The sequence below is a fragment of the Mesoplodon densirostris genome, chromosome 8 (assembly GCF_025265405.1).
Source record: "Mesoplodon densirostris isolate mMesDen1 chromosome 8, mMesDen1 primary haplotype, whole genome shotgun sequence".
Taxonomy (NCBI): Eukaryota; Metazoa; Chordata; class Mammalia; order Artiodactyla; family Ziphiidae; genus Mesoplodon; species Mesoplodon densirostris.
The window spans coordinates 86994928-87022548 of NC_082668.1; the positions used below are offsets into that span (position 1 = coordinate 86994928).

General features: G+C 41.4%; 1 protein-coding gene across 1 annotated transcript in view; it reads right to left on the reverse strand.

Annotated features, from left to right (window-relative positions):
• STK39 (serine/threonine kinase 39) overlaps positions 1-27621 on the reverse strand; it is a 323719-nt gene that overhangs the window by 116370 nt on the left and 179728 nt on the right. The window contains exons 11-14 of the mRNA XM_060106877.1: positions 17204-17326; positions 17077-17106; positions 8044-8106; positions 6230-6297 (exon numbers count right to left, since the gene is read on the reverse strand). Of these exons, the coding sequence (XP_059962860.1) occupies positions 6230-6297; positions 8044-8106; positions 17077-17106; positions 17204-17326 (284 nt within the window). The remainder of the gene's footprint in view (positions 1-6229; positions 6298-8043; positions 8107-17076; positions 17107-17203; positions 17327-27621) is intronic.

Sequence of the window (27621 nt, forward strand, 5' to 3'; positions counted from 1 at the left end):
ATCAGGATAATGTCCATTTCAGGGAACAAACTGCTGGTTCACTTTAAATTCACAATCCCTCACCTCAAGTGATCACTGGTGCAGCCTGTTCATCCTATCACATCTCCCTGGTGAAGTGACTCTCCAGCTCTCTGACACAATTATCTCCTCATTTCTCCAACCCTGAACATCTTTTCCTTCCTCGCTCTCAATGATGACATTCTTTATCTTACTGAGAGAAGAGAATTAACAGAAGACTTCCACAAGCCCACACCCCAAATCACCAAGCTCCCTGCACCTCTGCCTGCTCTTCCATCACTGCAGCTGCAATGTCAAACAGGCATCTATCCATTCTCCTGTCTAAGGCTGACATCTACATGGATACCTGGGCATCATCCCTTCCCACCCATCTGAGGACATCAGGCTTACAAATGTCCCGTCTCTCATTCCATTTTCCTTCTCTATTGGATCATTTCCATTAAACAATACTTTTTTTAAAAAAACCCTCCCTTCATCCCATATTCTCATTGAGCTAACACCCCATTTCTTTGCTCCCCCTGTACAGCAAATTTCTAGCAAGAGTTGTCCATACTAACAAGTCATCTATCTTTGTTACATTGTTTTCGCTTGCCACTCTGTCCTGAACCCAGTTCTATCAGGCTTTTATCCCCACCACTCTACTAAAATAACTCTTGCCAAGGTCAACAATGGTTAAGAATGTACTGATATTTTGCCAAACACAATGGTGAATTCCCAGTTCCCATTGTACTTGATCTATTGATAACAACTGATGCAGCTTTTCACTCCTCCTTTCTTGAGACTTCCTCTGTTTGACCTACAGGACCACCATCTCTCCTTACCAATCTGTTGATTGCTTCTCATCCATGCACCACCTGAGTGTGCAAGACCTTCAACTCTTTTTTCTTTTCTTTTTTTTTTTGTTTTTGAGGTACACGGGCCTCTCACTGTTGTGGCCTCTCCCGTTGCGGAGCACAGGCTCTGGACGCGCAGGCTCAGTGGCCACGGCTCACGGGCCCAGCCGCTCCGTGGCATGTGGGATCCTCCCAGACTGGGGCATGAACCCGTGTCCCCTGCATCGGCAGGCGGACTCTCAACCACTGCACCACCAGAGAAGCCTAAGACCTTGAACTCTTTACCATCACTCACTCCCTACATGAGCTCATATGACTTCATAGCTTTAAAAACCGTATGCACCAGTTCTCAAATTTATCTCTGTAGCCCAGAAATATATCTCCTTTGAAATCTAGGCTCATGTACCTGAATAGCCTACTTGACATCATGAAATAGATTTCCACTAGACAACTCAAACTGAACTTGTCCAAAACTGAATTCTTGATTCTGCCCAAACCTGCAACTCCAACTCCCCTCCTCATCTCAGAAGACAGCAACTCCATTCATCTGTATTTTCAGGCCCAAACCTTTTAAGTCCTCTCTCCTCCATCCAGAATCTGATAATCGCTCACCACCTCTATTACTTCCCACCCTGATCCAGGCCACATCATCATTTTTTGCGCCAGGGCAATAGCCAGCCAATGGGCCCTCCGCTTCCACCCTGAGCGGTCTCTATATGGTCTAGTCTCCATAAAGCAATCACAGTACTTATTTTAAAATTTAACTCAAATGGTGTAACTCTTCTGCTCACAAACCTTCCACCATGTTTTCCCAACCACAAACGGTGAAATCCAAAGTCTTCACCACAGGCTATATGGCCCTTCATGATTCAGCCCCTGCTAACCTTCAGACCTCACCCCCCACCACCACTCTGGCCATACTGGTTCCCTGGCTCTTTCTATAACTACTTAGAACATCCTTCCTGCTCAGAATATTTGCAATCACTGTTTGCTCTGCCTAGAACTTTCTTCCTCCAAGCAACCTCGTGGCTTGGTTCCTCACTTCTGTCAGGGGTCTGCTCAACTATCCCTTTATCTAGAGAGCCCTTTTATGGAATGAAGAATTCTATGATGGCCTCCAACCTTCCTGTCCCCTGGTGTACATGCCCTACATAATCCTCTATCCTGAGTGTGACCCGGACCTTTAAATATGATGGGCTGTCTCTCCTGTGATTAAGTTATGTTTTATGACAAAGGTGCAGGGACTTTGCAGGTGTAATTCAAGTTCCAAATCAGTTGATTTCGACTTAATCAAAAGGGAGATTATTCTAGATGAGACTGGCTTAATTAGGTGAAAAACCTTTAACAGAGGGACTGAGCCCTTGGAGGGCAGGGGAAATGTTCTCCAACTGCCCCTGAAAAAAGCAAAGTCAGGCTCTGAACTGTCTGGAGTGGGGTGGCCTGTAGGAGCCAAGGATCTCAGTCCACCCCTGCAAGGAACTGAATTCTGGCCATGCCCAAATAAGCTTGAAAGAAGACCTCAAGCTCCAGGTAAGCAGGTCTTAACTGCAGCCTGGTGAGCCACAGCAGAGGACCCAAGTAGGCCGTGTCCACACTTCTGACCTACAGAAGCTATGAGATAATAAATGGATGTTGCTTTAAGCCACGAAATTTGTGGTAACTAGTTACGTAGCAATAGAAAACTAACATGCCTTCCTTAATACAGAACAGCACCCTCAGACTTTATAGCCTCTCGATGCAGCTTTTCCTTCAGAGAACTTGATATATCATATCAGCAATGCTCATATTTGAATTGCTCCTCTCCCCGCCTCTAGGATGTAAGCTCCTGGAGGGCAGGAAATTTGTCTTTTGTTTTTTCCCTTATTGCGTCACAGGGCCTAGAACAGTGCCATGCACAAGGTAGGTGCTTGATAAATATCTATAGGATGAATGAGAGTAGCTGCTGTTTACGTGTATATCAGCAGAGAGTGATCCCCAAAACTTAATAGCTTTTAACTGTTAACTTTCAAGGCTATTTCTCAAATTAAAGTACAGTTGACCTGCAAACAACAGGGATTTGAACTGTGCAGGCCCACTTATATGAGGATTTTTTTTTCCAATACATACATATCACAGGACTACACAGCCCATGGCTGGTTAAATCTCTAGATGTGGAACTGTGTATACAGAGGGCCAGCTGTAAAGTTATAAGCAGATTTTCAACTTCGCTGGGGGTCAGTGCTCCTAACACCTGCACTGTTCACAACTGTACAAGGATTGCCCTTAAAGGGGTCCAACAACATATTCTGAGATATTCATGAGTTCTCAAATGTAAAAAAACACGAATTTAAACAAATACCTTGTAAACATTTAACAACAACAAAAAAGATGCATATAAGCAATTAGGCATAAACATGTGTTTGCTAAAAATAAGTTATACTAAAATTCACTTCCATTTTTTGAAAATATCATTGATATGTCTTAATTTCAGAAATACTTTTAATGGATCCTGTTATGATAGCCTTTTGAATAGTTAGTTAAATGTTGACTAAAAGGCAGTAGAGTCAATAGGATTTGTTTTTGATTGAGCAACTATACCAAAAAATACTAGTTAATTATTGAAAGGCATTCAGAAAGTGAGCAGTTTCTAACAGATGCCAGAAGGCTCTGTCCTACTTCAACTGTTGAATACGATAATCAATGTTCTGGATAAAGGTGCAAAAGATAGGGTCATCAAATTGACAAAGGACATATATACAAACATTGTAACTAATATGACACATTGACAGTCAGGAGTGAAATGTATGGTGGGCGAGCAATGAGTCAAAACCACCAGGTCCATTCTTATAGTGACAAATGCTAAGATGTACACAGAGTTTTAAAACATAAGTTGCAGTTCAGAGTCAGCCTTGGTAGCCCTTCAAATGGAAAAAACACAATCAGAGGTTTTTGTTTGACTGTTGGGTCATGCTAAATTCATCACCAAAGTACACAGGTATTTCAAAAGGCAATGAAAACTTGGACTGATTTAGGAGAAATTTATAAATTTCTCTACTTAGGAGAAATAGAGTGTGAACTGCAAAAAAACCACATGACCTAACTACTGTATTCTAGCCTGCTCAGATCACATCTGGAGTCCTACATTTAAATATGGGTGCTCCATTTAAAAGGGACAAGGTTAAACTGGAAAATAATACCATGAAAAGAGTTCTGAAGTTGAAGAGGTCTTAGAGTAAACAAAGTTAAACAAATTTCTCCTGCAGAACTTCTTAGAACCTTTCATGTTAATGTTCCTTGTGATTTCCGAAAAAAGGTGTGCGTGTGTGTGTGTGTGTATGTGTAATAGATGGATACTACCCATTGTTTCTTAACTTATTTGAACATGGAACTCTTTCTTCATGGAGAATCTTTTAAGACTAGTGACCCAAGCCACGAACTCAGGAAAACCACCACCTAAGCCCATGAGAAAAAGGGTAACAAAAGCAGATACAGACTAAAAGTCAATAGGAGTAAACAAGGATGATTGGGAGGGGGATAGAGAACTATATCGTGAGAAGCAAGGCTAAAGGTACTTTTGCTGTTTTGCCTAGGAAAGGAGAAGAGGAAGCCTGGCAAACAACAAATGGCTCTCAGAAAAATGAGAGAACGCAACTGTTTTATACTGTCCCAGCACCTAGAGCAAAACAATATTTGGAAATAAGGCTCAAAGTATGCATTGTAACACTCTTCAGGAGACTTATCCAGAGAACCTGATATGTGCTCTAAGGGTCAGAATTTGAGCCCAGAATAGGAAGGTCAGCTTAATCTTCAAGAGGACATAGCAATTAAAGCTTCTCAGTATCGCAGAGGTGATCACGGAAAAAGAGTGAACTGAAGTATGCACGGGGGCTGGGTAAACACCCAGCAGGGGCACTGAAGAAAAGACTCCTGCGTATGTCAAGTAGGAGGTTGGATGACTGGGGTCTAAAGGTGACTTCCAACACTGCATGCTCAGCGGGCTAGCCTGTAACCTCCGTAGTCTCACTCACACTTGCGTCTCAAAGACAAACACTGAGCCCCGCACAGAATTGCTTTCTCAGAAATATCGGTGAATATTTATAAGTGAATAAATGAACAAGTGAAAAATAAAAGGAGTACCTGTTTCCAAAGTCAAACAAAAAGAGAAAGGGCTATTTCATTCTCTGGAGACTGCTAAATACACTAACTGTGAATCACAAGCAAGGTTACTCTCAAATATAAGGAAAATAGTCTTGTAATAATTTCACATCTTGACTTGGAAATCAACTCTGAATTAAACTGCACCAAGGGTTGCTGTGAGGTTCCCATGGTAAGTACGGGAAAATGCACTGCAGATTGTGAATGACCATCAGGAGGAAGGGGTGATTATGGCGAAGATAATCTACCCTGAGAGATTATGATAATTCAGAGGGCTGGAAACTAAACTTGAAAATGAATCCACCTTTTATAGCCATGGCTCTGCAAAAGGCCCATTAGCCATGCGTTCTATTTGTTTAATTGTCAAAGGAGAACGTATTTTAAAATGCCTTCAAAAATGTGACAGGGAACTCTACTCAGTGCTCTGTGGTAACCTAAATGGGAAGGAAATCCAAAAAAGAGGGGATATATGTATACGTATAGCTGATTCACTTTGCTGTACAGTAGAGACTAACACAACATTGTAAAGCAACTACTCCAATAAAATTTTTTTTTAAAAAATGTGATGGTGATTGACCTGGTAAGTTCATCTATTTACAATTAAGTTCAAGCAAATTTCGTCTTGAGATTCCAAATTCTTAACAAAGAATATACATTAAATTGACCTTATTTTTAAAAATCCTTGAAATAGAAAGCTTTCATTCACTAGACAAAGACTAGACTGTCAGGCACCATATTTGTATCCATTTCCTGGAAGACTGAGGGTTCTTTCATAATATATCTATCATTTCTCCACAGTGGCTGATCAAACCTGTCACTAAAGAATGTTCTGAACAGGCAACTTGTCAGTACAAGCATGGTTTATTTCTGTCAGAAACTGACTGCTGAAGTGAGAAAGAAACTCATTAAAAATCTCTTACTGTGATCTAACATTGTAAAAAAAGAAAAGAAAAAAAAAAGAGAAAGAAAAACCCAAGGAAGAAAAGGCAAGGAAAAAAATACTTAATGAAGGGTACACTGAGCCTGCAAATACACTCACATGGTGCTTTTCTTTCTTATTCTTCTTGAGGAAGCAACTAGAAGAGAGCAATTAGTCCTGGGAATACAGCACCCACAGGCTATTTGGGGAGATCAAGCAAGGTAACAATTTTATTTTATGCTAGTATTATGAAAAGCTAAGGAAGGAGATCAGAATATTGTACTATATGTAGGGAAAGTGATGCAAAATAAACAATATTATTTACCTTAATCTTAAAACTAGGTTCACGGCACAAGAAGCTTCTCTGTAGTCTTCACTAGCATTGAGTAAGGCCTTTAAAAACAAAACAGCAAACTGTTATAAACTCGGGAAACAAATGCATAAAATCATGATAGCCCTTGACTCATAGAGCCCTTTCTTCCTGGAAATTTCAAATCTAGGTCTTTACACATGCAGGTCTTATTTGTCCACATAAGACCTCTGTGTGAACACTAGAATGGTGTCTACTTCCCATCACAACTGTCGATTCAAATGTTTCATATAGAAAGCCTCAGTAGGAGGACGGGCCCTAGGAACAACTGGTATAAGCAGCAGTTAAGTCCAAAGGAAAGCTCAGCCATCTGGAGGGGCACCTTGCGACCCGAGCTGTGGACTGTACCGACTGGGCCTGGGTGATGCACAAAGGTTGGGCACTTTAAACCTCATGATGCAGAGGATGGAGGAACCTAGTAGGTGAGGCCACAGTTTACCTTTCTCGCCTTTCTCCCCTAGAGTCTATTTCCTTGAACACAGATCATCAGTCATGACTGCCTCTGCTACACAGCCTTGCCCTACTCCTACCAATTCCTGGACATGAGACATTCCTATTGGAGTAGAAAAATAATGGATTTTAGGTCAAGACTTGGCTCTGCCACTGACCAGCTATGCGACTGTAGGCAAGTCATTCTCCGGACTTGTTTTCTCATTTACAAAACGGGGATAATACCTGCCTCAAAAGTTTCCTGGGAGAACAAAATAATGTATATGAAAATGAGTCAAACTATACCATGTTATTTACTACTAGGTATCCTTATCCCTTTTCCTGTTTCCTTTACTCTTTGCCTTCTGACCTGTTGTTATCCCTACCTTTCATCATTCAACCAATCCCTACAGTTTACTTCAAGGTGTTTTACTGAGTTGCCCAATACAATGTAAAGGCTCTGCCTCTAAGTACTTATGCAACCTTGGCTGAGCCACTTCACCTCTGCAAATCTTTGCTTCCTCAGGTACAAAAGATAAGGGTCAAGGACTAGATGTCTAACCTGCAATCATGAAATCCCATCACTCTATCTCCTCTGCATACAGCTGTTTCATAAAATACAGATCAGGTAGAATAGAAATCAGTTTAAATGGAATATGCAGCTTTGGAGGGAAGATGTGATCCTCCGGCTGGTGATACTTGAAAGTATAACCACTTTGAGAGCTGAAGGGCTTGCCTATTAATTACACAGCAAAACCAGAACGGGGGCCTGCACTCTGGTTCTACGTCCACAGCCCCTGCCCTGGATAGCTCAGCATCCTTCATCAGCACCCGACACAACTCGTGGCACACGTGTTCTGTCATATAACTTTTAATATGAATTCATTTCACAGTCACTGGACTATTATTTTTACAAGGCGAGTTGTAGAGATAAATTGGCCATAAAATTCAGTGATCAAAGAATTATAAAAACAGTTTAGAAATCCAACCAGGAGCAAAAAAGAAAAGTATCAATTAACTATAATGTTTTGTGGCTGGAATCTAGCAGAATGGTGAGTCATTTTCTTTCCTTTTCTCATTTCACACAGTACCAGCAATTTCAGAAGCAGTCTGGTAATCAGTTCTTGCTCTTGAACCTATCATTTAAAGGTTGGAGGCCCTGAAAATCACAGTCAATAGTGACAGTCCTCTTTTCTCCATACTTATTAAAAAAGAGTGTTTACAAGCCTCCGCTTTGGAAGCACCACCCTGATATTGTCTATCTTTCTAAAATGTCAGGTTTTGTTAAAAGAAAAAAAGAAAATCTGTCTACAACGTAAATGACAGGCAGAGAAACGTACCTGAGAGTCCTGCACAGACAGGGACTGTATCTGCTTGGGTATGCTGCTGGCGTTCACTGCGATCTGTTAACAGAGCCACCGTTACAGCACGTAAGAACACCAAAATAAGACGTTAAGGTCAGTGTGGTTACAGTAAGTCTCAGTTATCAGAGACAAAAATCTTAAATAATTTAAGTAATTTTAAAGCACCATTTCCCAGAGTATGGTCCTTTGACTACTTGCATTGGGATCACCTACGACACACGTTAAAGATTCCGGGGCACCATCCAGCCTATGATTCAGAATTTCATGGAGACAGAAGAGAATCTGTATCTTTAATAAGTGCCCCAGGTGATCCTTAGGCTTTTAGAGAACCACCGAGCTAAAGTGAAAAGGCAGGGACTATTTGATATTTTAAACCTGATAACAGAAAGATGCCCTACAACCATTTTTTTCTTGTCACACAACTTCATCTCAAGTTAAGGGCCCCCTAATGAAAGGATGTTAGGATTAGCACAACCTGCCCCTTTAATCATTACTTTGAACAATTTATTCACAGCACTGGATTTCAAAAATATTTAAGGGTAGGCGGATTTTTTTTTGGGGGGGGTACGCGGGCCTCTCACTGTTGTGGGCTCTCCCGTTGCGGAACACAAGCTACGGACGCGCAGGCTCAGCGGCCATGGCTCACGGGCCCAGCTGCTCTGCGGCATGTGGGATCTTCCCGGACCGGGGCACGAACCCGTGTCCCCTACATCAGCAGGCGGACTCTCAACCACTGCACCACCAGGGAAGCCCAAGGGTCGGTGGATTTTTAAAGCACACTTTCCCCAAAAGAAAAGCTAGAGTGATAGGTTATATTTTTCTCTCCAAGCTGGAAACATGACCCTAATGTGATACCCAAAATATTTCTGCCTCAAGCCCTACTTTTGTGAACTCTTCCCTGGAACAAAACTTGAAAGGCAAACTAAAAGAGAAACAACACTGACAAAGAATGAAAAATATATATTATTCCCTAAACTTACTATTGATTCTAAAATTATCAGAAGTCATCAGAAACTCTTCGTGGCAAGAGTTTTCTAAAGTTTAAGAGCGTAAAATTCTTACTCTCTCTGCTTCCGTGAAAATAACTGTTAGTAATGAAGAAATAAGGGGAAGTATACCCACGTCTGCAGTTTCCTTTGAATTACATCCAAAAATGAAGATAGACCGATAGATGAATAGATGGCTGTGCATGAGATGAAGCAAGTATTGTAATGGCAGAATCCAGGTGATTGCTGGGTGGATGTTCACTACAAAATGTTTTTAATGTTCCAATATTTTGAAAGTTTTTCATATTAAAATGTTGGGGGAACATGACTATGTTAGAAGAACAAACAACCTGTGTTCATTAACCAGCCAAAGGGCCTTGGTCTACCCCAAATGATCTCTTGTAAAGAATTTTTCAGACTGATTCCACAAACTTTTTTTTTTCTTAAACTTAAATTTTTTTCTTTTTCTTTTTTATTGAAGTATAGTTGATTTACAATGTTGTGTTAGTTTCTAGTGTACAGGAAAGTGAGTCAGTTATACATATATATATTCTTTTTCATATTCTTTTCCATTATGGTTTATTACAGGATATTGAATATAGTTCCCTGTGCTATACAGTAGCACCTCGTTGTTTACCTATTTTATTTATAGTAGTGCGTATCTGCTAATCCCAAACTCCTAATTTATACCCTCCCTTTTCCCTTTGGTAACCATAAATATGTTTTCTATGTCTGTAAGTCTGTTTCCATTTTGTATATAAGTTCATTCTTAATTAAGGTTTGAGATACTACCAAAAGCCACATCACATCACCTACAGAATATCCTACCTTTAGTCAAAGAAGGTTTGTAACATGGAAAATTCTTAATGGCATTTACTATAGGTGACAACTTCTCTTTCCCCTGGGGAGGCCCATTTCATGCCCTGTCCCTTACTCCCAGTCAGGGGCACAGAGAGCTATTACCGTGCAACCTCACTGTGTAGGTGTAACCCTGCACGTGATGAAGAAACCAGTCTCTGGCTCCCACTGGTGCAGGAAATGCGCAGAGATGCACAGGAGTGGTGGAGAGGGAGGTTCCCTGCACAAAACATCTTCCTTGACAACCAACTGTAGTCTGCCAAGTTTCACCATTATGGACCCCATTCTATCAGTTTAGGGCATGATTTCTGGGCATGCATTTTTAAATGTAAAAACTTACAAGAAACCTAACACATTAAGCAGCTGTCATTCATTAACAGTATAATATAAATTTGTCTATTGGAATTTTTTAAAATTTTAAACAGTTTGCTATTAAGAAGGATACTTGAGAGAATGGGTGTTTTGATAGCAGGGGAAGAGAAGAATAACAGATTAATGTTGGACACGGCCCTGGAGACAGGCCTCTGGGACTGAGTGAAAGAGGAAAAGATCTTGGAATAGAGACAAAAAAGGGACAACATCCACTTTCTAATTTTTCATAGTGCTCTATCTAATCTTCTCATTTTCTATTTTTAAAAATACTGTAGCGAGGGGGCTTCCCTGGTGGCACAGTGGTTGAGAGTCCACCTGCCGATGCAGGGGACACAGGATCATGCCCCGGTCTGGGAAGATCCCACATGCCGCGGAGCGGCTGGGCCCATGAGCCATGGCCGCTAAGCCTGCGCGTCTGGAGCCTGTGCTCCGCAACAGGAGAGGCCACAACAGTGAGAGGCCCGCGTACTGCCAAAAAAAAAAAAAAAAAATACTGTAGCTAAATGCAATGTGTTATCCTGGATTAGATCCTGGGACAGAAGAAGGATGTTAGTGGACAAACGAATGAAATACAAATACAATCTGAGATGTAGCGGATAGTAATGGAACACTGATGGTTTTTAGTTGTGACAAACATGTCAGGGTTACGAAAGAAATTAACGGTAAAAGAGCATGGATGAAGAATGTACGGGAACCCTACAGAGTACACTATCTTTGCAAATTTTCTGTAAACCTAAAATTACTCCAAAACAAAAGGTTTATTTTCAGAAATACAGGAGATTCTAAGTTTAACCACAACTAGTTGGAAAGCCAGTCACCTGCAATAAGAACACCTTTTAGAAAGTGACATCATAAAAGCATCAAGCAAAAGCCGTCTGTGATCCGGTACAATCAATTTGGAGGGAGAAATCAAATCTTTGCCTCCAACTACAAATGGGTATGACAACATGAGAGCTGACAGGCGTCTAGAAAACACAATGTCATCAGAAATAATTTCAAAAAGCTAAAGGCAGTTTTAACAATCATCCAGCAATAGCACTGAGTAACATATGCAATGAATTTAGCTTTCACATTGTGTCTAAGCTCTGGTAAAATTCACTCAACCTAAATCCACACCAAATGTATTTTCTCCTCAGAACAAAATATCAGAGTTGGGAAACAATTAACCTAGCCTAGACTCTACAACAAAATTCTTCAATATACCTGTCATGGGCCCTACAGGGCTTCTGTCATCAAACCTTCCCACCTGGCACCATTACACTTGATTAAATAAGGACAACTTTTCCAAGGGATTTCTGAAATGTCTTAGTCGTTTTTTGGGGTTTTTTGTTTGTTTGCTTGTTTTGGGGATTGTTTTTTTTTTTTTTAGACTTCTGATAGGCAGATATTTAAAACAAATCTTCAGGTATTTGCAGAACTCAATCTTCCTGGATTCCAGTCTGCACTTTTGGATTCAGAGCGACTAGTGTGGTTTTCCTAGTCAGTGGGTCCTTCATCCTAGTCATGTATCAGAATCACATGAACAGCTTTTTAAAAATCAGAGTTGCCTTGGACATCACCCCAAACCACTGAATCACAATTTGATTTGCTCGGTCTAGGGATCCGCATTTTTAAAGCTTTTGGTTTTTCTGATGTGGAGCCATGATTGCAAACCATGTTTTCATGACCCCTAAGAGAAGGGCTACTATAAATCAAGTTTTTCCTTAATAGAAGCCTTGGAAAATGTCCTCCTCACTTAAATGAAATCAAAAGAAAGTGTGAATTTAAACATAAAGTCAGGGCTTCCCTGGTGGTGCAGTCCCCTGCCAATGCAGGGGACACAGGTTTGAGCCCTGGTCCGGGAAGATCCCACACACCATGGAGCAACTAAGCCTGTGCATCACAACTACTGAGCCTGCGCTCTAGAGCCTGCGAGCCATGACTACTGAGTGCATGCACCACAACTACTGAAGCTCACGCGCCTATAGCCTGTGATCTGCAACAAGAGAAGACACCGCAATGAGAAGCCCACACAATGCAACAAAGAGTAGCCCCTGCTTGCTTCAACTAGAGAAAGTCCACATGCAGCAACGAAGTCCCAATGCAGCCAAAAATAAATAAATTTAAAAAGAATAAAAAATAAATAAAGTCAATTTTACTTTTATATAAAAAATTAAGGTATAAAAATTGTTTAAAGAATTATAAGACGTGTATTGATTATTTTGGAGTCTGACAAAAGGATTCCAAAATCACTGGTCAAAAAGAAGATCAAACCACAACAATGAAAATTTTTTATAAAGCAAAAAAAAAAATCAATAATGAGATAATAGTTGAAAGGTTTTATATAAGCTCGGATGCTGTATCAACTAGGAAACCCTACCTAAGAAATACCACCTATTTGGTATTTGTCCTTGCAAATACCACTCCCAAGCCCTACCCCCAAAGAGATGAGCAGCTTCTGGAGAGAAGGCCTTCTTCTGTGCTTCTGTATAATTCCCACAATGCCACAGTGCCTAACGCAGCTCCATGGGAAATCAGACCCAGATTACACATTTGTCCAATTAACTAACTTCATTATTATTGTTATATTATTAACCTTTAGTCTCCACTGGCTTCCACCATCCAAGTGAAATAAGATACTAAATAAATGAAATTAGCATGAATTATTTCCTTATTACAAATTAATAATTACTAGTAGGTGATGAATACTTTGCAAGGCTATTTCTTAAAAACCAGGTTAAGAACACACTAGGACCAATTTCCCAGTAAGTTTGGCTACGAATCTCATTAGACAAGTAGTGTAACTCTGGAACTTTACATTTTTACACCGGAATTTCTCATCTCCAAATATGGTCCTGTACCAGGCACATCTACCAAATGTCCCTCTCAAATACCCCACCCTGGCCTTCTCAGTCTTCTCCAACTAGTGCTGTAACCTGGACATTCTGCCTATACTTCCCAGGAAGCCAAATAGCCCCTCACAAAATAAGCATTTCTAAAATGCCCCTTCTTTATTGCAGCATCTCACTCTTAAGTGTGGAACTACTAAGGCTACTTTTTCTGAACTTCAGCTCGATTATAAAATGTCTTCTGATCCTTCCCCCACTTCTTACCTACTTATAAATATGATAGACCTACTCAGGCACTTGTTTAGAGTCTGATTTTCAGTGCATAGGTTTCCATGTCACCAACAAATACATATAGCATGTCTACTAGATGCTAAGGGAACATGGACATGAAAAAAATACTATCCCCAGACACCTAGTGGCTTATAGTCAAGTAAATAACTCAACTGTGGGCTTCCCTGGTGGTGCAGTGGTTGAGAGTCCGCCTGCCTAAGCAGGGGACATAGGTTCGTGCCCCGGTCCGGGAAGATCCCACATGCTGCGGAGCGGCTAGGCCCGTGAGCCATGGCCGCTGAGCCTGCGCGTCGGGAGCCTGTGCTCCGCAACGGGAGAGGCCACAACAGTGAGAGGCCCACGTACCAAAAAAAATAATAATAATAATAACTCAACTGCAATTTAAATGATAAGTATTATTGAAAAGCTTATTATGAAGTAAACACACTGGCATTTCAAGGTGCCATTTAGTACATCTTTTCCCTTTAAAAGATGTTTAAAGGTATAAGGTACACTGTCTGAGACTGTATACAGCCTTTTTTTCCAGCTTTGAGGTGTAACTGACAAATACAATATTTAACATGATACAGCTTTTGATAACAGCTATAAAAATCCCAAATCAGCAGATTCTGTCAATCACAGTTCTACGTACCTATGCTTTATTTATATGTGCGCCCCTCAAAGTGTGTACACAAAAAATGTTAATGGATACAGTTTGTAATAGCAACCTAAATGCTTAAGAAGAAAGAAATGGCTAAATAAACCATTTTGATAGGTAATACTCCTCAGCAGTTAAAAATAAAGAGGCAGATCTATAGCAACTACTGTGGAAAGATTTCCAAGATATAAGGCAAGATGAAAAATTTTATAGTTTTTATAATCTCATTTATATTTTTTAAATGATATACTAGATTTCTTTAAGTACATATTTGTATGTGAACGAGCAGGAAAGGTCTGGAAGAAAACATGGCAAACTGATAACCTCTGGAAAGATAGGACAGTCACAGGGGTAAGAACGGTAGCAGGATAAAAGTGGTCCTTCAGAGTTATTTCTATTTAATTCTCCCATACCTTTTTACAAGTCTTTTTTTTTTTTTTTGCGGTACGCGGGCCTCTCACTGTTGTGGCCTCTCCTGTTGCAGAGCACAGGCTCCGGATGCGCAGGCTCAGCGGCCATGGCTCACTGGCCCAGCCGCTCTGCGGCATGTGGGATCTTCCCGGACCGGGGCACGAACCCGTGTCCCCTGCATCAGCAGGCGGACTCTCAACCACTGCGCCACCAGGGAAGCCCTTTTACAAGTCTTTATGTGCCTCTCACTAAGGCCTATCCAGACTAACCCTTTTAAAATTATAAACCCCTACCACACTACCTCACCCTCTACCCTATTCTATTTCTTTCCATTACTCCTATTCCATTGTAACAAACCACATAACTTACTTACTTATGAAGGCTATTGGATATCATTTATCTACTCCCATTGGAATGGAAGCTCCACAAGGACAGGGATTTCACTCTGTTTTTCTCACTGATGTATCCCCAACACCTACTAAAACAGTGCACACAGTACATACATTATATATATAATTTATATTTTATATATATTTATATATATAATTTATGTTTATATAATTTATATACTTATCTTTATGTTTGTTGAATATTTACATATTCAATCATTTTAATTCCCTTTATAATAGATTAAAAAATATTTTTTGCTTCACATCCAAAAAGTGACTTGGTGTGGTTGGTAAATCAGGGGGCTACTTTAATCAAAAGCTGAAAGGACACAGGAACCAACACTGAAGAGATTCTGAACACAGCTCAGGATGCTGAAACGCCAGCCTTGCGAAAAATACCCCAAAAAACCAAAAACAATAAAATGGCGTGGGAAGCTGTGTAATGCAGATAGAGCTGGTGATTCCTAAAGTTTGGGCGGAGTGTTTACATTCAAACTAATGTATCCTTCCACAGAAATAAGAAGCTTATCTATAAGCTTCCTTAATTATAAGCCAGTATGGGAACAGACATATGCCACTGGGAAATCAAGTGAGTCTAGATACAGTAAAGTGCCTAAGACTTTCAAATTTCACTCAAGAAGGTTGACAGGGATGTTTGATGAACAACTGACAGCATGCTATACACTACTCTTTTTCCTGTCTATGAAGAAAATACATTTGCCAGAAAGATACTACTATTATCCAAACAACAGATCAGTTATCAGAGCAATTACAATAAGCACAGAGTAAGATATTCTCAAAATAAACTTAACAAATCCTCATGAGGAAAAATCTACACCCATCAGCCTACACTAGTAAGGCAGGATTCCAGTGAATATCTTCCAACAAAAATGTCCTGCAGTGAACCAATAACGAATGATTTTTGAGTCAATGACGCTACTTGAATCATGTTATTTTGTTCTATTTCTAAGGAGAACTGACACTTTTAGTTAGAGTCACTCTTAGAAATAGATGAAAAACCTTGATCTGCACTTCACTCTAGATAAAACAGTGGGCAAGAAGAAGGTAGAGTTCATGATAATGGGTTAAGATCATTCCAAAAATCCAGCAGGATATGTGTGTAGCCAACATGTCCTACTGTGGAGCACATCACCATCCTTCTAACTTCTTGATCAAAGCTCATGTTTGATGTATGAAATAGAGAGATTAATTCATATGATAAATATAGGAGGAAACAGGATCTGAAGGAGAGTTACCAGTAGGAGGCAGGCAGACTGAAAAATCCCTAGGAAAGGCCCTTCAAGAAGGCATGAGAATGAAAAGAGACCAGAGCCGGGGTGGGGGGGATGACAGGGGGAAGGGTGGCTTGTAGCTCTGATGCTCTCTTCTTAGATGGTCCAGCTGGTTATTGCCACTTAAAGCAGAATGATAAGATTTACTCTATTTAATTAAAAGGAAATGTCTGCTAATTTAAAAAGAAAGTTGGGATGGATATCATCTGTAGCCCAAAGTCTTCTGTTTTCTTAAAGAGAATTTATCAAAGTACACATTAATTACTAGATTTGTAAAATACTTGGAGCTATTTAAGTATGTTTAAACTTCCTCTAGGAGAATTAGGAAGTCCTTTGAACTACAGTCATCATTAGTCATTAGAATAATTAACCAGTGGAGGAAGTAAAGTTAATCAAAAGATGACCAGTTCTCAAAGGGAGGCTGATGAAAGACTGTTCCTTGCCTACTAAGTCACCCAGGAGATTTAAAAATCAAAACCAACAAATTCAACCTAGAGTTCCTAACCATGTTAATATCTTGCTTTATGGTAAACTAAAAATCTAGGAGAAATTTTCCTGTATGCCTATTATGTTTTCTAAGTGACAGTAATTCTAAGAATTAAGATGAAGTGAGTAACTAATTTGTGCTAAGAACCCCACTGAGTGCTTCATGTATGTGATTTTATCAATCCTCACAGCAATTTTATAAGTATTGTGATCACCCCCATTTGACAAAGGAGGAAACTGAGGCTCAGAGAGTAAAGTAATCTGCCCCAATATGCACAGCTCCAAAGTATCTCAGACAGTATCAAGACCTGCAAAGCCTATGTGCCTTTTTTTTTTTTTTCCTATACCACAAGAACAAAATTTTGAAGGTTCTTCCCCAAAGAGATCAGACTCTGATACTCGTGGGAGGAGGCTGGGGGGGAGACGAGGCAAAGAACTAAATAAATAACCACCACTCACCTCTGGATTTTCTTCTTTTACTCTTCGTGACTGTAAAACAATTACATATTCATTAGTACACACACGCCCCCAAAAACACAAAAATAAAAATGACACAGGTTAGAAAATCATCATCAATGTCATTTACCTTTTCTTGCGAAAAAGCTGCTTTCCCTTCTTCACTTTTTTCATCCATCTCGTCGTCACTCCACTCCCAGTCACCGTCTTCGGTTTTATGAAGGTGACCGCTTGACCCCGGAACTCTTCTCACCTGCACCAAAACAAATCCACCCAATTCTTCACCAGCTGAACACGACCAGTGTTCGCAGGTGCAGCTACTTGGGTTACACAGCATACGCTTACCCTGAAAATAACCTGAGTGGTTATGAATTCAGGGGTAACTAGCAGTGAATACCCCAAAAGACTACACAGCCTCCAGACTCCTACACTCATCCTCTTTCCAAAGATATTAAGTTCTTGAAATGTTTTACTCTATGTGTGTAGAGCAAAATATTTTGGAAGAGTACGACACACGTCAGCCATGAAGGATCAAGCCCATTTTTCACTTTGGCTTCAGTTAACACTGTATGAATCACTACACGTGAAAGGCCACATGGTAGGTTTCAAAACTGCTTAAGGAAATGCATGCAAGCAAGAGACTGAGGACTAAGGGAAGTCAATGGACTCAGGCAGCCTAATGAAGCATACTAGTCTAGGGCATCAGCCATCTACAACCTATATCAAAAAAGCAAATACCCTTCTGTTGCCACCTTGCTCTTTTTAAGAACCTGACATCATGCTTATTTTCCCAGGATCCTGCTCAACCTACTTGAGCAAAACAAAACAACATCAAGACTATTCTTAACACACCTTTCGCAATTGCTAGGAACACAGCAAGATAACCAGCAGCCATGTCAGATGATCTAAACAGATGATAACAATTTTCTGCCATTATTTCATATTTTTCTGAGCTAGGGTAGAGATGTGGTCCACGGGGAATGCTTTCCACGTGTCTCTGTGGTTGGAAAGGCAAAACTTTTCAAAGGAGCGGATGACTGAGAATAATGAGCCTCTGACCAAAGTAATTTGCTTTAAAAAATGGACTGAGATGACTCACACATAGAGAACAGACTTGTGGTTGCCAAGGTTGGGGGAGAGGGGGAGGGAGAGGGAGGGACTGGGAGTTTGGGGTTGGTAGATGCAAACTGTTACATTTAGAATGGATACACAACAAGGTCCTACTGTATAGCACAGGGAACTATATTCAGTATCCTGTGATAAACCATAATGGAAAAGAATATGAAAAAACAATGCATATGTGTGTATAACTGAGTCACTTTGCTGTACAGCAAAGACTGGCACATTGTAAATCAACTCTACTTCAATTTAAAAAACAGAGCAAAAAATGGTCTGAGACATGGTTAAACAAAGCAATGTAGCAAGCGAACATGACGTGAACATAACAACCAGTGGTCCACTGATTCAGAGAAATCACAAGTGGAAAGGGACCTTGGAGACTGTCTAGTCAAACCCCCTCACTTTACAGATGGGAGAACGAAGGTCCAGAAAGTGACCCAAGATATCACACAGGTGTAAAAACAAAATGAAGGCAAGAAAAAAAGCCTTCAGATTCCCATTCAAATGCAAGTTTTCCTATGCCACTGAATGGTAACTGTGAAAAACCAGCTGTCTAAAAATGTCTTGTGAAGACTTTGAAAGAGTATGACATGAAGAAAGACTATTTTCCATAATAGAAACTATCCAGTTATACCGCAGGAAGTTCATGAGTTCCAAGAGAAATACCACTGAATTTAGGTGTAAAGTAATCATTTACACATGTTGGATCAATGTGAAGTCATAAACAATGCAGACTTGGGGTTGGGTTTGATTTGAAGGCATTACCATGTGGAACCTGTACAAGTAAGCCTGACCACTTGGTCTTGAGCTGCAACATAGAAACTTAAAAAACAAGCAAAAGGTTCTTACACATAATTGCAAACGGTTATGCTCAATTTTTTTAAAAAGCTTTTTTCTCCACTAATGCACCTTCAAAACACTTAGCACTTAGTAAAAACTCCTTCTGTGCTTGGCATAAGATATTTTTTCCACTTGCGTTTTGAGTCATTGGAAAGACCTATTTAATGACAGTGATTTTAATGATGCTTATAGACATTGGCAAGGTACTGTAGAAAAGATGCTGAAATGCACTTCAGGATTTTTTAGAGCAGACTGCTCATTTTAAAGCTACAAAGAAATGGATAAAGAAAAGATTTTCTATTGACATATACAGTAAAATTAATTATTTTCTTAGCAACACTAATCATGACGAGAGCAATACAGAGGAAAATCTGCTAATGACTACATTAAAAGAAAGCATTTAAAGCCACATCTACTACAAAACATACTATTAACTAAGAAGCGAGAAGAAAAGTAAAATTGTGGATCATGAACAGAAAAAAACTCTACCTTCACTCAGATTGTAAAACCCAAGCATGGTTGATGAATTAGTATTCTTCAAGTACTCATTCAAAAGATCACACCAGGGAAACCTCTCTTTCTGCAGAGTCAGATAGTGCAGCTTCACACCCTAAAATTTAGTTTATGTGCTTTTTCCTCTCGCTCTACGTTTACAAAAGTTGTCCATTTTGTTTCTTCAAGTGGGATCCAACTACAGACAATAAAATGGCCAACTTCTATTTCTATTCTATTTTATAACCCTGACTGTGTCCCTCCTCTTAGAGTTTTATCTGCTGGAAGAGAGAAAGATAAAGCAAAATGTCTAGGATTATAGCCTCAGCCACTGAAAGAAATGGTGGGATGGGCCTTTAAGTAGTAAATATTGATTAAACAAATAAATGTAGAAATTAAGACAACAAACACTCAAACATCTAGGTAGCATAAAACACTGGTGTAAGCGTAGCAAGAATAAGAATACAAATTTATGCCTTAAGACTGTTATCTCAGTTTATTGGAAAGGAAAAAACTCGCAGCATAATTTGAAACCCAGGTTTCACAGTGTATTTATGCGACACTGACCTCGGCGGAAGAGACCAGAAAGCAATTTTACAAAATTACATCCTTGTAGGGAGTGTGTAGGGATGACAGGAAGCTTTTAGGTCTTGAGCCAAGGCAAGTAAGTTTCACATGGTTTAAACAAATGGGGTTTTTATTTAGGAAATGAAGAATCATCTACAAAATAGATGCTTCAAAAAAAGATGCGTAAAAGCTTCTACCCTCCCCCATCCCCTACAGTGATGAGCGTGGAGGTTGCCCACCCCCAGAACTCTGATTGCATTCCTGTTACATCGCTCTTATTCTATTAAATGGCTCACTCACTGAGTAAAGCCAAGAGGTGGTTGAATGAAATTTTTTCTCTGTTGGCGATTTAAAAAAATAACCCAGTGCTTCTCAGAGAAATGAGCTCAATTTAAGTGACAGCTAGAGCTATTCATAAGCCCACAAATTCCTCAGGTCAGAGCTGGCAGTAGCGAGGTTAGACCAAGTTTTACATGCAATAACATTTATTCCCAAAACTGGGCATAAAACACAATTGAGCAGTTCTACTTATACCATACCTCTGACAAGGAAAGTAATATTATCTTCTCTTCCTTGAAACAGCATTTTTATGAAAATCCATTAAAGAAATGAAGTCCTGATTCCCACAAAAAGTCAGGCTCCACCAGACAGATAGAGGGAACAAATGGTGTGGTTCCCCGGCCAGTTCTTGTGGCCATGGGGTCAGGTCAGAGGCACAGCCGAGATGGGGAGGCCAGGGAGAGGGAACGGCAGCCACCAGGGACACAGTCCCTGGATCTGTTCCTGGACTCATCTTCCCAGGGGCGCCCCTTCGAACAGGAGCCGTCTATAACTATCAGGACCCAGGATCTCCACACAATATCTCAGGTTGCCACCTGGCCCCAGACACCAGAACAGGAGGAAGGACGTATACAAGAGAGTACAAGAGGGCCAACGGAAGCACTTTCTATACAAGGGGTTAAATATGTTAGAAGCGCAAGTGTGTTTCTCTGACACACTCCTGAACAAAGGAGGAATGTGACCCAAAGAAATACTGACCACAGTTTAGTAGAATTCATCTCAGTACTGCATGCACTTTCTTCCAAGGCACCGGCCAGCTACTTCCACTACCACATAACTTCTCCCTGGAGTGGAATTTCAGGGTCTCCTTGGAATGGTTTTCCCATCTCTGGGAATCCTGTTCTCCACTTCCCCTCCACCTGTTGGACAAACTACGTGCCTGACTGTATGTAGCCCGAACCCAAGATGGGGAGCCCACCCACCTCACATCTGCCCACCAAGGACACCCTGGACATGGCAGAAAGCAACACCCAGTAACTTTTCTCTCCTCAGGCATTCTAATAACCAGAAGTAGAAAACATGTTTCTAATCAATTGCCGTTTATAATGTCCTTGAGGCACGGCCAAGCAAACAAAAAGCCTTCTAAATCATCAGAAATTAAACATCAAAAAATAAAATTGGACTCACCAAGTTTTCAGCAGTAAGTATTTTCCTGTCCCCATAGCTTATACTCTGACATTGGCGCCTGTGCCCACCAGCTCTCGGGCCCCTCCGTCCCACGCCTACTGCCTGGCCTTACTGTGCTCTCGGGCCCTCGGTCTGCTTCCGCCTCTTCCATCAACCCCGCCTGGCTTCTGCCGTATCATATAAAGCCTGGAGCCCACAGCTGACGCTCTTGAGGCTGCACTTGTTAGTAGCCCACGGCCCCGTGCCCATTCCTGGCCACGCCACACCTGAGGAAAGCCTGGGCTCAGCCTGAGCCAATGGAGAGGAGGCACACTGCCTGGTGATGTCACAGGGAACCACTCCTAATCGGGGCATCAGTCCTGCTACAACACTGCCACTCAAAGCGTGGTCCCCAGGTGAGCAGCAACAGCATCACCTAGAAATGCTGAACCTTGGGCCCCACCCCAGACCCACTAAATCAGAATCTTCCTTTTCGCAAGATCGCGGGTGATTCACATGGTCCCTCAGGTTTGACAAGTTGTGCTCATTGTTAGTCTAAGTCCGCCTCCCCAGCCCTTGATACCAGCTGTTACTCATGTACCAAGAGTGACTGAGCACTTGAAACGTATTAACTAATTTAACCTTCACAGTAGCCCTGGGAGCTGAGAACCACTTTCTTCCCCTTTTTTTTCAGAGGGAAAACCGAGGCGCAGGGGAATTTAAACAACCGGCTCGAGCTCATGCAGCTGGGAGTGAGGGCGCTGGAAGTCCCACCCCAGACTCCAGGGCTACCCCCTGCTGCCGCTGCTCACGGGAGTGCCCATCCCGCCCTACCCCACTCACCCCAATAACTTCACCTGCGACCCTGAGAGCAACAAGGCCATCCAACTTATACCCCAACTTTCTATTCCCAAGAAAAGTTTTCACACCCTCACCCCCCTGAGCCTCGTTCCCTCCAGCGTGTAAGGAAAATGGATTCCTTTTCCTTTACAGGACCAACGCCTCCTACTGTGCTCATTTATTCATTCACTCATTCATTCCTTCAAGACACAAACAGCCAGGCTCTGGATCCTCTACGTCCATCACAAACATGTGTAAGTATCTCCTATACTTCTTCTCCCCACATACAGGGCGGGGAGGGGGCTCAGTTTCTGCTGCTTCCATCACTCCATCACTCACCCCTCTCACTGTCAACATCTTTCTAAAGAGCATCTCTGATTGCTGCCCTCACTTCCTCAATCTTTAGTCTCATACAAAATGTTATCTGTCCCCATTTGGCCATGAAAACTGCGTGCTTTCTCTCCCCGAGATTTAACACCATCGCAATTGTGTGATTCAGCGCTTCTCTCTGTTGCTATAATGTTATCCTGCAGACACAGCTGAAATCCATTCTTCCGTTGTTTCACACTCTTCCCAAACCTGTGCTGGTGACCTTTCTCCTCCTCCTCTCTTGTCCTGCTCTGTCTCCCGCTGTTCTCTGTCTTTAACACAAAAATGGCTGCTCTTAGCCCACTACATGCTCTTGGCTCACTAGACGACGTTGTCTAGTGACCTAAAACACACAGTCTCCAGAGCCCCCTCTCTCCATGGAAGTCAATGACCTTGGAGACTTCATCTCTTAGTCTTGTTTTGCAAATGCTCTGTTGGATAGGAACATCTGATCAATTTCTAGCTCGCCATCTCCAGCCCATTTATTAATGCTCCACCCCAGCCTCACTCTGACACTTCTGCAGGGTCGCCTGTCTTAGTTAACGCTTCCGGGGTGCAGCTGGCTCATGCTGGCTCAGGAGAGCCCACTGTTAGCATTTCAGAAAGTTTACAGGACACCTGACTTCACAATGGTCACTTAAAATTGGCCAGGGTAAGAGTATTTATACAATGGAAATAGAAAAATAGTACAAATTAGGATTTGCACTCCCCCCTTACTGCCAAAGTGGCAGTTCTCAAGGTTTACAAGCATGCCACTGACCATAAGACTCGGCTCACGGCAATATTTAAAAATTTGACAACATTTCACAAGAACTTAGTAGTTATTCCTGGAAATAACTACTTTCCTTTGCAATGGCAAATATCTCAATTTTATTATACAAGCCTCTCAAATCTCACCTTTAAAAGCAACACAGTAACTGATTTTTATATACCAAACATATACCAATATAAGTATGGGGGCAGGGGGGAAACTTAACATTTCTCAAACTGATACATATGGCTTGGGATAACATTTCTTATGAAAGCATCATGAGGAAACACAGGGCTATATATTTTTTTAATGTAGACAGAAGTGAAAAGGGTGTCCTCTGAAAAACTGTGTTAGATGATGCAAAAATTGGTTTTATGATAGTTACTGCCAACACTGCAAGTCAGAGCCTAAATAATACTGCTTGATACAAAGTAAGAAAGGAGAACAAATGGTGTATTTCTAAATAAAAATGTTTTATGCAAGTTATTTAACAGTTATATATAGTTATACTAATAAATTATTATGAGTAGATATTCTGTTATTTCACCTATGTCCGTAAGTGTTCATAAGTTCAAACTGACCAGAAAACTATTTTTTTCTAATCTTTAGATTTGGAAAGTAAAGTATCACAGTATTTTCAAGCTTCCTTTGTATTTAGGAAGGCATGATAAATTTTACAAACAGGATCCAAAATTTTATACCTGATTGATTTTTCTGCAAAATGGAAACAAAGATCCTTCTAGTTAAAGCATGAAACTAGGTTCTCAAATTTCCTGTAAATATTAACATGACAACAGATCAGTGGTAAACGTAAATGTCATTGAAAAATTATTCATTTTGTTTATAACAATTTGGAACCTTGATTATTTGATAGATTATTTGGGAGAAGTAAAATGTGAAAGATGGAGAACTACCAGACTAGCTGACATTTCTTTCTGTCTGTACCTACTAATCCCAGAAGAAACAGAAATACACACATAAATGTATTATTTCTACAATGCATGGGTATGTATGTCTGTGTGTGTGTGTTTGTATATACATATAAAGTTTCTGCATGAAGCATTCACTGGATAACAAGGCACATATTTCCTATAAATTTTTTCAATTTAAAATAAAATTCCATTTTCGGTTTAAAAAAAAAAAAGACCTCTGAAACTCCCCCACCCCTGTCATTTTGGCCAAAGGGCACAGTCATATAAAGTTCCTAACATGATGCCTGGCACATAAACACTCAAGACATGACAGGTGCTATTATCATGAATACACTTCATCTTTCTCACAAGCCAAATCTATCAAACACTATATTCTGCAGATTTTACCTCCTCAGCTACCATTGTGCTAGATCAGGTCCCCTTCAACGTTGATCTCCTGTCTCTCCTATTAAAACAAACCGCTAATCAATCCTCTGGCCTCTACACTCTTGCCTATTTTATCCTTCATATTGCCACGAGTCACAGATCAGAACTTTCTCCAAAAGAAAAAAAAACAATAAGAGTTCACTATCGCCTACAGAATGAGTTCAGATTCCTTAATATTCCAGTCTCTCCATACCCTTGCTCCAAATTACGTTTTCAAGACTTATTTCCCAACATATGCCATCAGACACCCACAATCCGGTCTTGTACAAATTAAATACTTACACAACTCTACCTTTTTACATATGTATCACATACATATCTTGGCCTGATATGCCCTTCCACAATCTCTACTTACCTCTTTTCTTCCAATCCAAGAAGCTTCACTGGTATTTTGCCTGCACCTTTATATCATTCTACTCTGTGTGACATTTAACAGGTGACATACTGAACTGTATACTCTTACAGGGCAGAGAACTAGCTTTAGCCTTTTCAGAGAATCATTTATTCAGTCAGTCAACAAAGCCTTATTTAATACCTACCTTGGTGACAAGTTCTAGACAAAAGACAAATAAAATAAAAGCCTACATCCTGGAGTAGTTCACAATCCAGAGAGGTGGACAGACATTTAAGCTAATAATTTCAAGAAAAGGTGAATGCTACAACAGAGATACAAATGCTGTGAAATCTCAGAAGAGAGGATGACCATCTGTGTAACTCACCAGGCAGAGGAAGTGGAGAAGTTACTCCACCCAGTGGGAAGGTATGAACTTATAGAGCTCTGCTGACTCATGTACCAGGGCTGGGTCACACGGGACTGGGGCAGGTCTAGGCGCTGGGTTTAAGGAAACAGCTAAGAATAAGGCTGGAAAGCTGTGTGGAGCACTTGTACAATAAGAATGGCCACTTCAAAGGCCTGCAGGAACCAGGTGGGAAATGGAAGGCAGACCCAGTGAGGACGTGGGAGCTCCGGACAGGACCAACCTCCTCACCACCACACACACCCTAAGGGAGTGGTGCCCAGCATGAGCCGACTGCTGCCACAGGACGGTATCCTAGTGTTGCCAGATCTTCTGATTCTTCCCGAGAAGTGGATTTGAATGTGAATGCTCTGGAGGTTTTTAACGTTAACGAGCGTACATCAAGTTCAAATAAAATTCTCCGGCACAGCCTAAGAAACGATGTGTCTGTGGGACAATTCTGGCCTGTGAGTTGCACCCTCCGTGGTCAACCAAGCCAGGGGGCTTAGAATTCAGACAATGGAAAAGCAGAGAGGCTTTCCAGTGGCCATGGCGGGGAAGGGGAATGATCAAATCTGGATTCCTGAAAGCAGAGCAGACGTACCGGGACTTCAGGGTGACAAAGGCCAGAAAGAAAACAGTAGTGTTATCGGTTCCAGGAACTACTGACACATCACTAATCACACTCAAACTGCGTGACTTAAAGCAACAACAATCCCAGGAGCCCCGGGGCAGTCAGACTGGCTTCCTTGGTGGCCTGGGTTCCTAGCAAAAGTGCTTCCGCTCCACTCTGAGCCCAAATCAGAACAAGCCCTTCCTGAATTCCTGACACGCAAGATAATGGAAGATAATGAAAGGACTGTTGTTTTAAGAGGGTGGTCAGTGAGGGCGTAAAGGAAAGTGAGGAGAATATTACTGGATGTTGGAGGATGGGAGGACCCGGCTGTGCAGTGACAGAGTTTGGCAACACTGATATCTGCGGTAAAGCGGGAACAGAAATGGACCTAATGATCTAGCTGAAGAGACTTCCAGGCAGAGTACTCGAAGTGACACCTGGGTGCTGCTCGCGGCCTGTGATAAAACGTGAGCAGAGAGAGATGAGCAAAAAGGACACACCGTTAAATACAAAATGGTTCCTCATCCCCAGCCTCTCCAGACATCCAGCAGTTCTCAAACTCAGCCAGGGCTTCAAGGCAAAGATCAAATCCAGGGTGTGACTGGGTGACACTCTGTTAAGACTTCAGAAAGACCCAAGGCGGTGCCTCCTGGACGCTTTCAAACAGACCTAAGGCTTTCTAAGGCTCTGAAGAGCAAACCTTGCAGAAACTCTGCATTACATAATAAGGTTTCTGAGAATCTTAAGGGTGTGGTCCCCCAGTGTCACAGGGAGCCCAAGGTAGACAAAGCATCTTGAGGTCGTGACTCTTGTCTAATACATGAACTCATCAACATTCAAAGAAAACCCACAAAGTTTTTTAGACATTTGTACTGTGAAATTACTGCCAGGTTACACTAAAACAGAGAGAGTACAAAATGAAAAGAGCATTCAGCTCCCCAAACTTTTAGGGGCAGGAAGCAGTCTGAGAAGGTTACTCTGCTGCAAACACTGGCTCTTTCTTTTTTTTTTTTGCGGTACGCGGGCCTCTCACTGTTGTGGCCTCTCCCGTTGCGGAGCACAGGCTCCGGACGCGCAGGCTCTCAGCGGCCACGGCTCACGGGCCTAGCCGCTCCGCGGCACGTGGGATCTTCCCGGACCGGGGCACGAACCCGTGTCCCCTGCATCGGCGGGCGGACTCTCAACCACTGCGCCACCAGGGGAGCCCTGGCTCTTTCTTTTGAAAAAGGAAGGGTCACTTAAAAAGTAGAAGTAAGATCCCAGAGCATGGAACCAAGAGCCAAAGAGAGCAGTGGAAGAGGAACAGGCAACAGGCAACTGGCCAAATTCCACAACTGCCATGGTCCCATGTGCCTCTGGTTTTCCCGCTTTGGGGCAGACCTTTAAGAGGCCTATCCTCCTGTTGTGTTCTGG